At 41.9% G+C, this 15,120-nt stretch overlaps 1 protein-coding gene across 1 annotated transcript in view; it reads right to left on the reverse strand.

Annotated features, from left to right (window-relative positions):
- Positions 1-5,000: 5,000 nt before the first annotated feature.
- LOC103267212 (semaphorin-5A-like) overlaps positions 5,001-15,120 on the reverse strand; it is a gene marked incomplete at its 3' end in the record, with an annotated part of 229,540 nt that continues 219,420 nt past the window's right edge. Inside the window, exons 9-10 of the mRNA XM_008064817.2 lie at positions 11,742-11,877; positions 5,001-5,205 (exon numbers count right to left, since the gene is read on the reverse strand). Coding sequence (XP_008063008.1) covers positions 5,001-5,205; positions 11,742-11,877 — 341 coding nt within the window. The remainder of the gene's footprint in view (positions 5,206-11,741; positions 11,878-15,120) is intronic.

A 15,120-nucleotide genomic window follows, 5' to 3' on the forward strand; every position in this document is an offset into this window, starting at 1 on the left:
CTCCCCTACTGGGAATATACCCTGAAGAACTCAATCACTCTATAAAAAAGATACCTGCACACATATGTTTATCGCAGCATTGTTCACAATAGCAAGAACCTGGAAACAACCATGCTGCCCATCAAAAGAGGACTGGATTTTAAAAATGTGGTACATATACACGATGGAATACTACACAGCCATAAAAAAAAAAAACAAAATCATGAACTTCGCAGCAACCTGGATGGAACTAGAGTCTATAATACTGAGTGACCTCTCACAGAAACAAAGATCCGAGTATCACATGTTCTCACTCCTATAATGGATCTTGAACATCCAATGTAATACTATGAGAAAATGACTGACGGTACTGGGAAACTATGGGGGGGGAGGGGGATGGGATTAACAGTAGCAAATAGCTGTCTGGGGATGGGAAAACACCTCTTATCAACAGGGTGCCTGAATGAAACGTAATTGTACACCTAACCCTTAACTGTACCCCACAAAACCATAATAAAAAATATTGATTAATAAAAAAATATAATAAAATAAAGCAACTTTTCAAATGGCCATTGGCAGGTTTTCTCCCATTTGCATTTATTCAAGTAAAATCAAAGTGGGATAAGGTAAACTTGCCGTCACACCTGGATTCACAAACTTAAGCTATCAAACTAACTCTATTGGTAAGTTATGAATTGATCTACCTTCACATTTGCTAGTTACAAGTGCTACACTCTATCAACTGAGAACTGATTTAATTTCCTGATAAGGTCTAGTATATGTAGACTATAAGGACTCTAGAATGTGCACTCAATATCAGGGTGTTTTTGTTTTATTTTGTTTTGAGAGTTTTCTTTTAGATTTGTCTATTATTTCTTTTAATTTTCATTGATATATATTAGATATACATTTTTTCACAGTACAAATGATAATTCGATACATTCATGTGGCTAAATCAAGGTAACTGTATACCCAGCACCTTAAATATTTATCTTTTCTTTATACTAGGAACATCTAGATTATTCCTTCATGGCTATTTTGAAATTTACAATCAACTAATTTTAACTATAGTCACACTACAAATCTGTAAAACACTAGGTATTTTTTTTCTATCTAAATCTATATTTGTATCCACTAATCAACCTCTCTTTGTCCCTCCTCTCCCCTCAATATCAGTTTTGCTATGAAAGGAGATAAACATCTTTAGTTTGCCTTTGTGCAACTCTGCTGAGACAAGATATAAATTAGAGACCAGGGAAATATCAGTCTTTTGAATTTGAATAGTCAAAATCTCTAATCATTAACATTTCTACTTATTGTTGGCAATTGTTCATCTCTTAGCTGTTTTAATTAAAACCTACTGGCATTTTGGGATATTCTTCCTGGTATTCAGTTCCTTGGAAATAAAGAAGACTGTGTTAGTTCATTTTTTAAAATGAGATGCCTTAAAACTAAACATTACTCTGAATTAAAATTTGTGAAAGAAGATATCTTCTTTGAAATATATTAAACAGTGCAATTAGAGTTAAATAAAAAAGATCCATGAGTTAGATGAGACATGAAATTTGTAATTTGCAGAGTTTCTAAAGTTAAAATTGTCAACTAGTCTAAACAAGCTTGCATGCTGTCTGGGAATTCAGGTTTTGGTAGAATTTGTGAGTGTGTACCTGCCCTGAGTCATGGCATATGATTGGGACCTGGGTTCTCTGTAGGACCCAATCTATCCAAGGTTGTTTCCAGCTAGAAGATACTTTCACCCATTGCAAACTCCTCCTCCTCTAAAGTTTAAAAACAAGCAAACAACAACAAACAACATTCCATCTAGTGAGCAGTAAAGATTGCTGAAGAGTTCTATGAACACCATCTTCACCCGTAATCCCAACCTGTGATTCCAATCAACAGTATCTTGACGTGCACCACAATTCAATTTGTACAAAGACTATAGATTAAAACAAAAGCCAAAAATCAGGTCTGTGAAACAGTAAAGGGAATATCTGTAAGATGCATTTCCCAAAGGACACATGGTATGTATCCCTATCACATTCAGCATACCATGAGACAGGATCAGGCAGCCTGGGAACCCTGCAGAGGCTGAGTCCTGAACTAATCCCTCACTGTAGTACATGGTGAGGGTGAAGAAATTGGGGAGCAACAATTTGTTAATTTGCTCACTCAAAACAGACTTCTTCAAGGAAGTTTCTAGAAACTGTCCTGTTTATAAAGCAACAAATGTTGATGAGCATTTCATCTCTGATGCATAATTTATCTAAATTGTTCTTTTTTGACTTGGCTCAGATTCTGCTCAAACATACAAACATATGTCTGTAATAAAAATTCTCAAATATTTTACTTCTGTGGGCATGTGTTAAACAGTGGTAGAAGTTGCTTGTTGCTATGATAGAATGTTTGAGTCTGCCCAAGATTCATACGCTGAAGCCCAATGCAGTGTTCTCAGGAGGCAGGGATTTGGGGAGGCAGTTAGGTCATGTAGGTGGAGCCCTTAAGAATGAGATTAGTGTCCTTACAAGAAAAGATACAGGGCCAGCACAGTGGTTTATGCCTGTAATTCCAACACTTTGGGAGGCCAAGGTGGAAAGTTTCTTAAGCCCAGGAGTTCAAGACCAACGTGGGCAACACAGCAAGATCTCCTCGCTAAAAAAAAATAAAAAATTAACTGGGCATGGTGTCATGTGTCTATAGTCCCAGCTACTCAGGAGGCTGAAGCAGAAGGATCACCTGAGCCCAGAAGGTCAAAGCTGTGGTGAGCCATGATCGCGCTACTGAACTCCAGCCTGGGCAACACAGTAATACCCTGCCAAAAAAGAAACGAAACAAGAAAGATACAAGAGAGAATATCTCCACTTTGTGAGAACACAACAGGCAGGCATCCGTCTGCAACCCAGGATGATGGACCTCATCAGGAAATGAATCATCGGGTACCTTGATCTTGAATTTCAGGCTCCAGAACTGAGAAACAACTTTCTGTTGTTTAAGCACCCAGTTTATGAGATTTTGTTATAACAACTTGAACTGAGTACGACGTTTGTCAAAGTAAAAGTAGGAGAGCTTCCTTAGAGACCATTAGAAGCTCACTATAAATCATTGTAAGCACAGGAGAAGCAAATGTTACCTACTCATGGCTTCAGGTGAAGGGTAGGTCAACTTGAGACCCCAGGATGCTCTGCACTGACCCACTCTGGCCTGCTCAAGACCAGCCCCATTCCTACTCAAAAATCTCCCACCTCCCAGGACTGATGAAGACGTCAACTGCCTCCTGGAATTCCAAGGAATAGGTCCATTCTCTGTGACATTAGCCTGAACATGTATAATGAAAAACTAGGAACACTTTTGGAAAGGTTCACTTCATCCATTCCACAAACCTCCTCTGTGCTCAGTACCCTGGGGAGTATTAAGGATAAAAATGGCAGAAAAAGAGATACAGTCTCTGTCTGCAGTCTGGTGAGAATGACAGACGGTGCAATAGTACTTACTTTTCTTCTCTTTAAAAACAACCACACAAAAAAATAAACAAAAATCCTTCTCTGACCTTCAGATGCCACCTCCGTCATCTGCTCCCTTTCCTGAATGCCTTTTGGAAGAGCAGCTCCTAACAGCTGTTTCTCCCTGATTTTGGTCCTTAGCTCATTCCCACTCCACTCCTTCTTCCCACAGACTGGCCCTCCTAGACCCCAGCAGCCTCCATCCATCTATCCTGCAGGCCTGAATGGGTCTGTGCAGAGCCCCTCAGGGTCTCCACCTGATCCTTCTGATCCAATCCCCTCCTGAGGCCCTGAGTGGGTGACATTTGGTTTGCTCAGTGGTACTGCCCACAGCTGACCAGTCCCCCCATCTTGCAGGTTGGCTGTTTCCCTCATGGGTGCAGTGTGGCTCCTCCTCCTCAGTCTACACTCAGCTTAATCCTGACCACCTGGTAGAGGCAGACTCTGACCAGCCCAGAACAGAAGGCTGCCTGCCCTGCGATCACTCCCTCTCTGTGTACGCAATGTGTCTGCTCACCATCAGCTCTAAGGGGTATCTAGTTTGTTTATTATCTGCTGTCCCCAGTAGAATGTAAGCTCTAAGGGAGAAAACAATATCAGCCTGTTCACCAGCTTACTCCCCAGGACTTCAGATGAACTCAACAAATAGTAAAGGTTCAGTAAATATTAGTGACTTTACACACACACACACACACATACACAAACGAGAAACATATGAGTTGAGAAATTATACCAAGAAAAGGCTAAGATACTATTAGTAGCAACAATGGAGCTAGTGCTCTGTGGGAAGGTGCAGTGTTATAAGGAATACTAAGGCAGATTCCACAGTGAGTTTGCTCTGTCTGGGAACCTGAAGGCGGGGGGTGGGGGCAGGTACGCAGAGTTGAGCAAAGTCCCTAAGGCTAGTCCCACACACCTTGAGCCAGCTGTGTAATACGCTGAGATGGAACATGCCTTCGACACGCTAGTCACTTTGGAAACTGGAGAGGTCATCGCTATTTGTCATTTGGCAAGCATCGTTGCCTACATTGGCAGTAAGATATTCTACTAGTTATGCCCCCGAACATATTATTTGAATGTTTCCATGTACCATCATCCACAGGATTATTTTGTTGGAAGCACTGTTTTTGAGCCAACCAGAAATCACTGATAATCCCAAGACAATATTTTACCCAGCAACATCCTCTAACAAGCATTCCATTGTATAAAATTACTCAAACGCAAATGGTCTTGCCAAGGAAAGATGTATTTTAGGAATAGTTTAGGAAGAAAAATGATGAAGAAACAAGCCATTGTCTTTCTAATTAAAATGATAACTAATATAGTGAAGAAAAGAGAGTAAGGTTAAGATTTCCAAAAAAGATGCACAGAGGATGAGGAAAATAGTGAGCATCTTGGGTTTTGCTGGTGTCAAGGAAAGAAGACAGACGTAAAGCGCGAGATTGAAACAGCATGCTTAGAATCTAAAACATGAAATCAGAAGATGGGAGAAAACTCTCTGGAGGAGGGCAGAACTCCTACCTGTGGCCAAATAGATGATGTGGACGAGTGTGTCTCTGCTCTGTACCACGTCGACGGCCATGTGGGAAAACCGGCTATTGTCTTCCATGAAGGAGGGCACTGGGGTCACTGGCTGCACCACTTCATGCATCAGAATGAACTTCTGAGCATCCTGCAGGTTCCTTTCTGTCAGGTTCACGTACAGGCCCTGGTCCACGGTGCCACACTGCAAGGAAAGACAGGCCATGTTACCAGAACCCACTGCCTGGACATCCTCAGATGGCTGTAGTCACTTCAGCCAGAGAATGACTTGGAAACTAAATAAGCCACAATGCATAAATAGAGTGTGCAGACAAGTTTGCCTCTTCCTTTTTCCCTAAAGTCTCGATCCTTAGACTCCCTCCCATTTTAGATTTGACTTTGTTTTATTTGGGGAGTCTCTCCACACCATCATGAGTGAACCGATCAGATGTTAAGAAAAAATAAAGTGGAAGTCATTACTAACTTTAAACGCAGATAAACAGAGACCGCACTTCTCCTGTTGAGTCACTTGGGAGCTGCCTAGCTAAACGCATCCTATTACACCTGTCTGATCTATTAGGCACCCAAGTGGAAAATGCAGTAACCAAGGACATCATGTAGACTTGCCAGTTTTCCTATTGTAGTGGTGGGTCTATAAACCAGACATGGATTCCATGGTGATAGCATTAGGTTATTTTAGTCTGTAAGCCACTTCATATCATTTTAATATCATTCACATGGGCTATATAAACACAGTGTTGGCCTTGTTGCTTTGTGTTTGTAATCCAAGCTAGAAGAAATTTTTTAAAAAATGTTTAAAGTCTAGGGATCAGAGAACAAATCTGGCAAATGTACAGTAAGAAAGGGAGGTCAGGAGATAAAACGAGGGAGGAAGGCAGAGAAGAAGGAAGAGGATATAAAGGAAGAGAGGAGAGAGAAGGAAATAATTTCAGATAGAGTGAGTATCGTGGCAATGAATTTAGGATATACAAGGGGGAACATCAGGTCTGCAAATTGCTGAGAATGAAATTCGGAGATGTGGTGTGGTGTCATGGATGACAGTTTCTGGCAAGGATGAGGTAAGAGGAAGGACAAAAAAGAAAGCACGGCTTTCCTGGCATCAAGCTCAGACTCAGAAAGTCACCACCAAACCCTCTCATGCCTTTCGATCCTGATACAAATGGGGACTGATACTCCTTTCATAAACTTTTGATCCTGATACAAATGGGGACTGATACTCCTCAGAACTTCACATAAGTAAGTTTGATAGAAACGTATTTCCAGTTCCACACAGCCTGAAACTACCATTTATAACGTGTCGTTTCTAAGGCTTGGTTTTGTAACTGGCTAGAGGTGTAAACATGCAAGTTGGAAAATGCTTTTTTTAAGTAGGTGATATTTTTGTAGCATTTGGTAAAATGAACCTCCATGCCATAAAATGATAAGTTAATTGTAGAACAAGAGAATCTGGAAATAGAATGGATTTTACGCATCTAGGCCAACGCTTAATTTTTTTTTTTTTGAGTTGGAGTTTCACTCCATATCCCAGGCCAGAATGCAGTGGCACACTCATGGCCACCCCAGCATCAACCTGCTGGCCATCAGCCATCCTTCCACCTCAGCCTTCCAAGTAGCGAGAACTATAAGAACATGCTACCATGCCTGGCAAATTTGTGATTTCTTGTAGAGATGAGGTCTCAACAAGTTGCCCACGCTGGTCTCAAACACACGGCCTCAGGCAATCCACTCACTTCAGCCTCCCAGGGTGCTAGGATTAGAGCTTGGGCCACCGAATCCAGCCCAATTCCTTCATTTTGTTTTTATTATAGCATGTTTGCTTAATTTACGGCAAGCAGAAAATAAGCTGGGTCTTGTGTTGATCCAAACATTGATGTTTTAAAGGTTGTATACAATATTTGTTTAAAAGAACATATAAAAATACCTTAATTTATGCCTGCGGGGACACCCCATGTGTCAACAAAGGGACTCAAAAAGGTTCAGCCCAGCACGCTGTGACCAGAGTGCTCCTCTGGCTCTGGAATGCTCCAGCCACGTGGTTTCAAGTAAGGCCTGGTCTCTCAGCCTCTGTCTCCTCACCTGTAACATGGCTTACAGATACCTGCTCTGCTCATTTGTCAGGGTTTTTGTGAGACCAGCTGAGATCATCAGCGGAAAGCATTGATAAATTAATTGAAAGTTCTAGTAAATGCCAAGGAACGAGACAATGTGCCTAGCACAGAGAAGCCATTCAAACAATGGTGAATGGGAAGTGCATTGGTCTTGCAGCAGGACAGAGTTGCATGGTCTGCTGAGTCTTGTGGCTGGAGAGAAACAAGTGAATAAACAAAAGAAAGAAGGAATCAGTGTGTGACTACCATACAGGCAGTTGTTGTTGGGGGACAAGAGAGAAAATGTTAGGAGATTTTATTCCATTATAGTATTGAACAGTCACACTTGGAGGACAGGGACATTGCCTGCCGATTAATATTTTTTTAAAAAATACATTTTTTAAAAGAACTCTCCTGGCTTGATCTGGTCTGTGCAGCTGGGTTCTAGTTCTGAGGATGGCTGGGTCTGGTGGTTCTCGCTCCTGAAGTCGATGGTCATACCAAGGCCCAGGTGGCAGTTAGCATAGACTGGGAGAGGAACTATGCACACATGTTTTGTTTCATAAGCACAGTGTTTTGTAAAAACCGGTATCATGAAAACCAGGAGGCATGGTGTAAAAATTAGAATCTCTCGCTGCTCTTGAGAAACCTAGAGAGTTGCGAGGCCTGGAAGGGAGTTCTCAGTGGCTCGGGATTTGTGGCAGGACCACATGCCACACCTTGTCTTCTTTATATCTAGAACCCATATCACCTTTACGTCATCTGCCTGTCTCATCAATAACTGGCATTGAAGTATACTCTACTACTTTTTTGGTTTCTTTTGGCAGACAATAATGAGATATCCCATCCTCGGATTCTGTTTTAAATCGCTTAAACACTTCAATTTAAAGGACATATTTATTGGATCATAAGCAACCCACCTAGCTTTTTAATGGCTGGACATTCTCTGGCTGCAACTTCTATGCTTGTCTGTGTGGGGCCCCGTGTAACACCCTCAGGACATCACGCAAGTGGAAAACAATAAAAACTAAAGCACAACCAGTGCCCTCATATGGCTTATAGTCTACAACGGTTGTCATGTCAACATCTCTTCTAGTAATAAGCTCCACAGTCATGCTAATATTTTAAACAGTAATATTAAACACTTGCACTTTGGTTTATTTACTTTTTTCAAAGACAACAAATCCATCCTTGTCCTAGCACAGCTAACCTCTCACTAAGGGCACTTGTTTTTAAAAATAATTTAATTTAATTTTAGAGTTGTGGGGTCCATGTGAGGATTTGCTATATAAGCAAATTGCGTGCAGCTGAGGCTTGGGTTTCTAGCGAGCCCTCTCTCCCCCCAGTATTAGACATGGTGCCCAATAGGTGGTGGTAGACCCCTTATCCTCCCTCCTTTCCTCCTCTATTAGCAATACCAGCATTAGTTGTTTCCATCTTTGTGTTTGTATGCCCAGTATTTAGGACCCGCTTAAATGTGAGAACATGCAGTCTTCAGTTTCTTGTTTTTGGAATCGTTCACTTGTCATGGTGGTCTAAGAGTACCAGCTCTTAATGGTCCCTTTTCACTTGCTTCCTTGATCCCTCCCAACTTGCTGCAAACACATGTCACTTATCAAAGGCTCCTGATAGATATGGCCAGATCTTGGCACTTGCTTTTCCAAACTGCCTCCACATTCACTTGACCACATTCAAGGGTCTATATTTTCATTTTGGCTCTATCCTTTCTGAGCATCTGTAATCAAAACTGCACAGAAAATTCTGGAGCCTGTCACAGCACAGCTGTGCCACTGGGCTTGGATGATATCTCATGTCAGGGATGGATACATTTGTTACTGAGGCTCAGGGTTTGGATGACTTGAACTGTAGCCTCTAACAGAGTGGGCTTTGCAGCACCACCTACAGTGGCTTCTAGAAGTTGATTGAGAAAAATAATAAATTGTTTTTGTTGTTTTGTCATTATTTTCAGTTGAGATTTCTGTATTATGTGTTGAAATATGCACTTTCCCTCCTATTTTTTCTGAACTCAAACTTCCTTTCTGTACCTCTGACTATTTAGCTAATTCTAGTGCATAAATGCTGCATGAAATTCCAAGTGTCAGTAGGGAAAACAAAAGAATTTAACAATTTAACTGTGTCTCGTTGGTTATTGCAAACATCCATCCTCTTACATATGTCTGGGGAGGAATCCTTAGTTTAAAAAGAATTCCCACTCTTTGTCAATCTGGACAGTTTCAAGAGTGTCAGTCAGGATACCTATGCCAGCATGGCTATCAAATTCAGTCAACAAAAAGAAGACACTTGGTAACCATTTATACTAGGAGTTATACAAAGAATCACCCGAAACTGTAACTTTAGCTCCCTGCAAGTCTCAAATTCTACCCAAAGAAGAAAAGCTCAGCTAGGCAAGCTTCCTTCCTGGAACACATACCGCATCTCTTCATGCTTCCTTTATGATGCTGCATAAACCTGCTTCCATCTCATAAAGGAGAGTAAGCCTTTTGGTGTGACTCTGGAATTATAAAACCTGCCACTTTTGGCCCGAGGACATGAGGGGATTTGTTGTGTGCTACAAATGTATCCAGATGAAGGGGATAAAGTTATCTGCTGCCTGGAGGAGATAAGGGATTATGAAGTTCATTAAGTCACTCTGTTCACTGGGAAAACTCCTGCAATAAAAACATCAATACATTAAAATTACGCTATAAATATAATAAGCATCTTTGTTAGTTTTCTAACCTTCAAAATTTTACAAAGGACTTCTTAAAAGGAATGATACATTTTCTCCTCTAAATAGAGGAGAGAATGAGACAAATCATACACCATCATGTGACACCCAGAGGGCACCAAATAAATGGCCCCTAAGAGTCATTTTTATCAAATGCTTTATACATTACACAATGCTCATTAATCAGTGTTATCAAAATTTACTCCTAAAATATTTCCATGCATCTGTATCTTGTTCCCCATTTTATTGATGGAAATGATAAATGATTTAGATAAAAGATGCTAAATAATTTGTCCGAAGAAAGCAGTAAAAATGAAGATGACATGTAAACCAGTCAGGAACATTTCATCAATAGGGATACTTGATCTCATACCAGGTGAAGTGGGGACCAAAGTGAGGCCAAAACGCTACCTGTACAATGACCATTTGCATACCTAACCCTGAATTGTATCCATCTTTAGAAAAAAAAATTAATTTAAAGAACAAACAGCAAAAAGAAAACTCAAAACACTTATAATTGAATGATTCTTGCCAAAAATCCAAGTGCTATATAATTAAACCATTCAATACTCAGTTTTCTCAGAAGCCAAAGATTTTTTTGCTTTAGAAAGTTGTTGACCCAGCCAGAATTTGGAGTCCTGGATACAGAACCCACTTCTACCACTGATTAATAATAGTCACTAACAGTCATTTTTTGAAAAGGTTGGGATTTTGCATCTGAGGATCAAGATTGGGATCCTAGCTTGGATATTAATCATCTCAGTGCCCTTGACCAGATGACTGCACTGGGGGTCCCTGGTGTCCTTCTCTGTGTGTAGACAAGTCATCATCCCCATAGCACTGCTGCCAGAGTGCTACAATGACAATGATGGCTACCTTATGGACATTGTAAAGAGGCCCTCAAGGGGAGCCTGCTGAACGTTTGTGCTCCATCCAATTTCATATGCCAAAGCCCCAACACCCAGTATGGTTTGATGGGGAGTGTATGGACATGGGGCCTCTTTGGAAGCAAATACAGGAGAATGAGGTCACAAGGTGGAACTCTGACCCAATGGAGCTGGTGCCCTTATCAAAGAGGAAGAGACTCCAGAGATGTCTCCCTCCACCATGTGAGGACACAGCTGTCTGTAAGTCAGGATGAGAGAGTCCTCACTAGAAAAAACAAACAAAAAACACCTACATCTTGAGCTTAAACTTCTAGCCTCCAGAACGTTGAGAACCTAAATCTCCCCTTTCTAAGCTGCCAGGTCTGCGGTGTTTTCTTACTGCAGACCACATCGACTAATACACCTGCTGACTGACCAAACATGAGTAAACTGCTTCTGGGTCTCAGCTTCACCTGAACACTGAGAGATGGACAGCTTATGAAGCCCTGGCAGCTTGAACCCGCTGCGATTTCCTGATTGCAGATGAATGGTATCCATCTCTTCCTCTCTCCCTCAGCTGCCCCCATCACGCTGTGTCCTCCCTGACAGGAAATCTGGCCACATTTGCCAATTAGAGCTCTAATCCTGTTTGTGGGTCTCCACTGCTCTGTGCCCTGGACCCCTTCATTAGCGCGTCATTCATTAGGGATCAGAGTTTCTGGGGACACCGAGCCCAGCATCATTAGTACTAATTGAAGCCTGGATTCTTAACCTGCTGCAGAATGCTGGCCTTTTTCAGTCCAGTCTCAGGCATCACCGCCAACAAAAGGCCTTTTTTCCATCCAGGCGCCACCGTTGACAAAAGGCCCAAGTCTATTGACATGAGCCAAGTAGGGTGTGGGGCTGTCCCCAAGGGCCCAGGGGAGAAGGCAGCTGCATGGTGCATGCATCCGCGGTCTAAACTGCCCCTGTCTCCACAAGGTTGCTGCGATCATCACAGAGGGATGCGCACCATGCCACTTCACCCCTCTGGAATTACCTGGAAGTTGGGGTTGGGGTTGGGATACGGCAGCCAGGCGGAGCGAGAGTTCTCCTGGTACTTGAAGGGCCCCGCGAAGGCCTGCGAGATGGCACTAAGGTTGAAGACGCAAACAGCAGAGGCTGCAATGCTGTTCCTAGGAGCAGAGGGAGAAAGGAGAAGGAGGTCAGAGAGCCCAGCAGCACCTGCTGACCTCCCCGCGACCAAGGGGGCAGGCAGCTGCTGTCACCTGGAGCCACTTCCCTGAAAGCCACAGTCTCTTAACACATCTGGAGAGAATGAATTCAGAGCAGTGAATGGAGCCCCTATGGCTCACTACCGGGAACAAACCCCTTGGGAGACCATCATACTTCATGAACTATCACAGAAACAAAGAACTGGATACTGCATGTTCTCAGTCATAAGGAGGCCCTGAACATTAATCACATTAGCACAAGGGAGGGATCAGCAGCCAGGGGGCACTGCCAGGGGGAGGGAGGAAAGACAGAGGCATGTAACAACACAAAAGAGTACTTCGTTCCAAACTAGGGGTAGTAAAGCCTTAACTTCACCTGCATGAAGTCTACTTGTGTATTTAATCCTTACTTGTACCCCACATCTCTATAATAAAATAAAATTTAGTTAAAAAAAAGTAAGAAAGAAAGAAAGAAAGAAAGAAAGGAAGGAAGGAAGGAAGGAAGGAAGGAAGGAAGGAAAGAAAAAAGAAAAAAGAAAAGAAAAGAAAAGAAAGAAACCAAGCTAGTTAACAGTTAGGACTCTTGAAATCCTGCCAGATGGGATTAAGTCACTCAGCCATAACAGGGCAATGAGGGATTTGGAAGAGTTGTATGTTCCACCTTTTACATTCTGGAAGAAAAAGACTTTTTCCTCCAGCGGATAGAGTCTCTCATCAGTGCTGGCAGCTCCTTTCTCAACCTGTTTATCTGGTTACTTTGCCTGACTTGTTTTTTTGTTTTGTTTTTGTTTGTTTTGTTTTTATAAAATCCTTGAATATTCCTGTTTATTTGTCATCCTTTAAAAAATAATCAACTCAAAGTAGTTTTCAAAAAGTGACTGTCTGACCCTTCATCTTTTTTTTTTTAATTTAAAGGGGATTTTTAAATTCAAAAGGCCAGAGAGAAAAACTTGACACAGCACTGACATGAAATCTTGAAGGCTTAATTTAGAATTCAGACTCTGCAGAGAAAGTCATAAATGGGAGGTTCTCAGAAGGGCCCTGCCCTCTGACTAACTGAAAACAGCAAAATAATTTCAGTTAAATATATTTGCATTTTGAGGTCAGCACAGGTTCTCAAAGGAGGAAACAGAGATAAAAGGAGGGAGCTTATACTCATATGTATTTCCTACATTAGTGCCCAAGACAATACCACATCCACTTCTTATCAACTGTTTTCCCTGCACTGAAGAAAGAATCCCGGAGGCTCTAAAACTGAAAATTCCTACCTTATATTTGTTTTGTTTGCAAACACTGAACTGGTGCTAGACAATGTTCCAAAGGCTTTACTAATTCCAAATCAGTATCTCCAGAAGGTAAGAGCAGTTCACAGGTAAGGAAAATGAGGCTCAAAGAGGACAAGACCTTGTCCAAAATTCACCCAGCCACTAAAGGGGGAGCTGGACTTGAACTCCAGGCAACCTGGCTCCAAAGACCAGGAGTTTGAATTCTTTTTTGTGAGCTTGTGTGAAGGAGACAGTATGTTAAAACATTCCCATGGAAACATAAGGGACTTGAAGACAGAGGTGACGTTCCTCCAGCAGTCCAGCATCAAGGACAGGGTACAACATGAAGCCCACAGGCCCCCTGTGCTGCAGAGTAGAGGAATGGACACTAATCCGAGTTTATTCACACTGTTCTTTTTACCCTTCTTGTCATTATCCTTAGGAAAAAACAGGAGCTGGGAGCAGTGGCTCATGCCAGTAATCCCATCACTTTGGGAGGCTGAGACAGGAGGGTTGCTTGAGCCCAGGGCTTCAAGGCCAGCCTGAGTAACATAATGAAATCTCATCTTTATTAGAAGGAAGGGAGGGAAGGAAGGAAGGAAGGAAGGAAGGAAGGAAGGAAGGAAGGAAGGAAGGAAGGAAGGAAGGAAGGAAGTCAAAACACAAGTGAAGGTAAGAATCAGCCTTTGAACACGTGACTAAACTTTAGCAAGAATAAGAAAACAACAATGCTAGAGCAAGAATGGCCAGATACAGGATGATTCCATCCAGGAGCCGGCAAGGTGTGCCTTGGGCCAGGCACAGTGACAGGTGGGTGGAGGATGTTAATAATAACAACATGATGGAGATCATCACCCTAAGTGAACTGACTCAAACCAAAAACTAAACCCTGCATGTTCTCACTTATATGGGGAGAGGGGCAAAAAAAAAAAAAAGTTAAAATTGTTTATTAGAAAATTGTGTATTTATTCTTACATGTTTAAACTCAGTTACCTACAAAGTACTTTTTATTTGATGCAATACACCTATTGAAATGCTTTTTCCACAGCTCAAACCCATTTTTGAACTCATCAATTTTGATGCCTTTTAGTGCTTCTATTGTTTTTCTGTTTAACCTCTTCCACGTCAGCAAAACATTTCCCTTTGAGGACTTTTTTCATCAGGAGAAACAAACAAGCAAACAAAAAGTTACTCGGGGTGAGATCTGGTGAATAAGGATGGTGGGGCATGGTGTTCATGCTGTCTTTGTTCAAAAATTGCTGAACACTCAGCTCAGTGTGGGCAGGTGTGCTTGTAAATCACCAGTCATGAAATGGGCAAAAACGCTGAAAGAATCTCAAAAAAAATGTTACTGAAGTTGAACTCAGCCTCTCACAACAACACTAGCTGGAACACTGATGCCGATGGGTTCCTAGAACACTTACCTCGCAGGGAAGCTTGTACTATAAGGGGCTCCCCTCCAAAAGATAATTCCTTTTGGGGGGGTTCCCCCTTGTATGTGGCAGCTAAATGGCCACATGGATGGAAATAATAGACACTGGGGACATCAATAAGGGGGAAGGTAAGAAGAAGGGTTAAGGTTCAGAAATTATCTACAGGGCACAGTGTTCACTATCTGGGAAATGGATAGCCTGAGACCCAATCCCCATTACTACACAATATGTCCATGTAACAAACATGTATGTGAAACCCTGAATCTATAATAACAATTAATAATAATATACAAGAACAACATCACCATGAGCCCACTGCTAAGCACTTGACAGAGATCACCTAACTTTTCACAGAGAATCTACAGATCTTGAAAAGAACCTGACTTTACAGATGGGCAAACAGCAGCACAGAGAGGTTACTTCAGCCAAGTCACAGGCTGTGTGTGTGGGTGGGGGAGGAGGAGTTAAAGCAAGATTAGAACATGCTTTGCATGGAGCCCCAGAGT

This window comes from Carlito syrichta, unplaced genomic scaffold, assembly GCF_000164805.1.
Source record: "Carlito syrichta isolate Samal-C Ts95f unplaced genomic scaffold, Tarsius_syrichta-2.0.1 Scaffold308054, whole genome shotgun sequence".
In the NCBI taxonomy this organism is placed as follows: domain Eukaryota; kingdom Metazoa; phylum Chordata; class Mammalia; order Primates; family Tarsiidae; genus Carlito; species Carlito syrichta.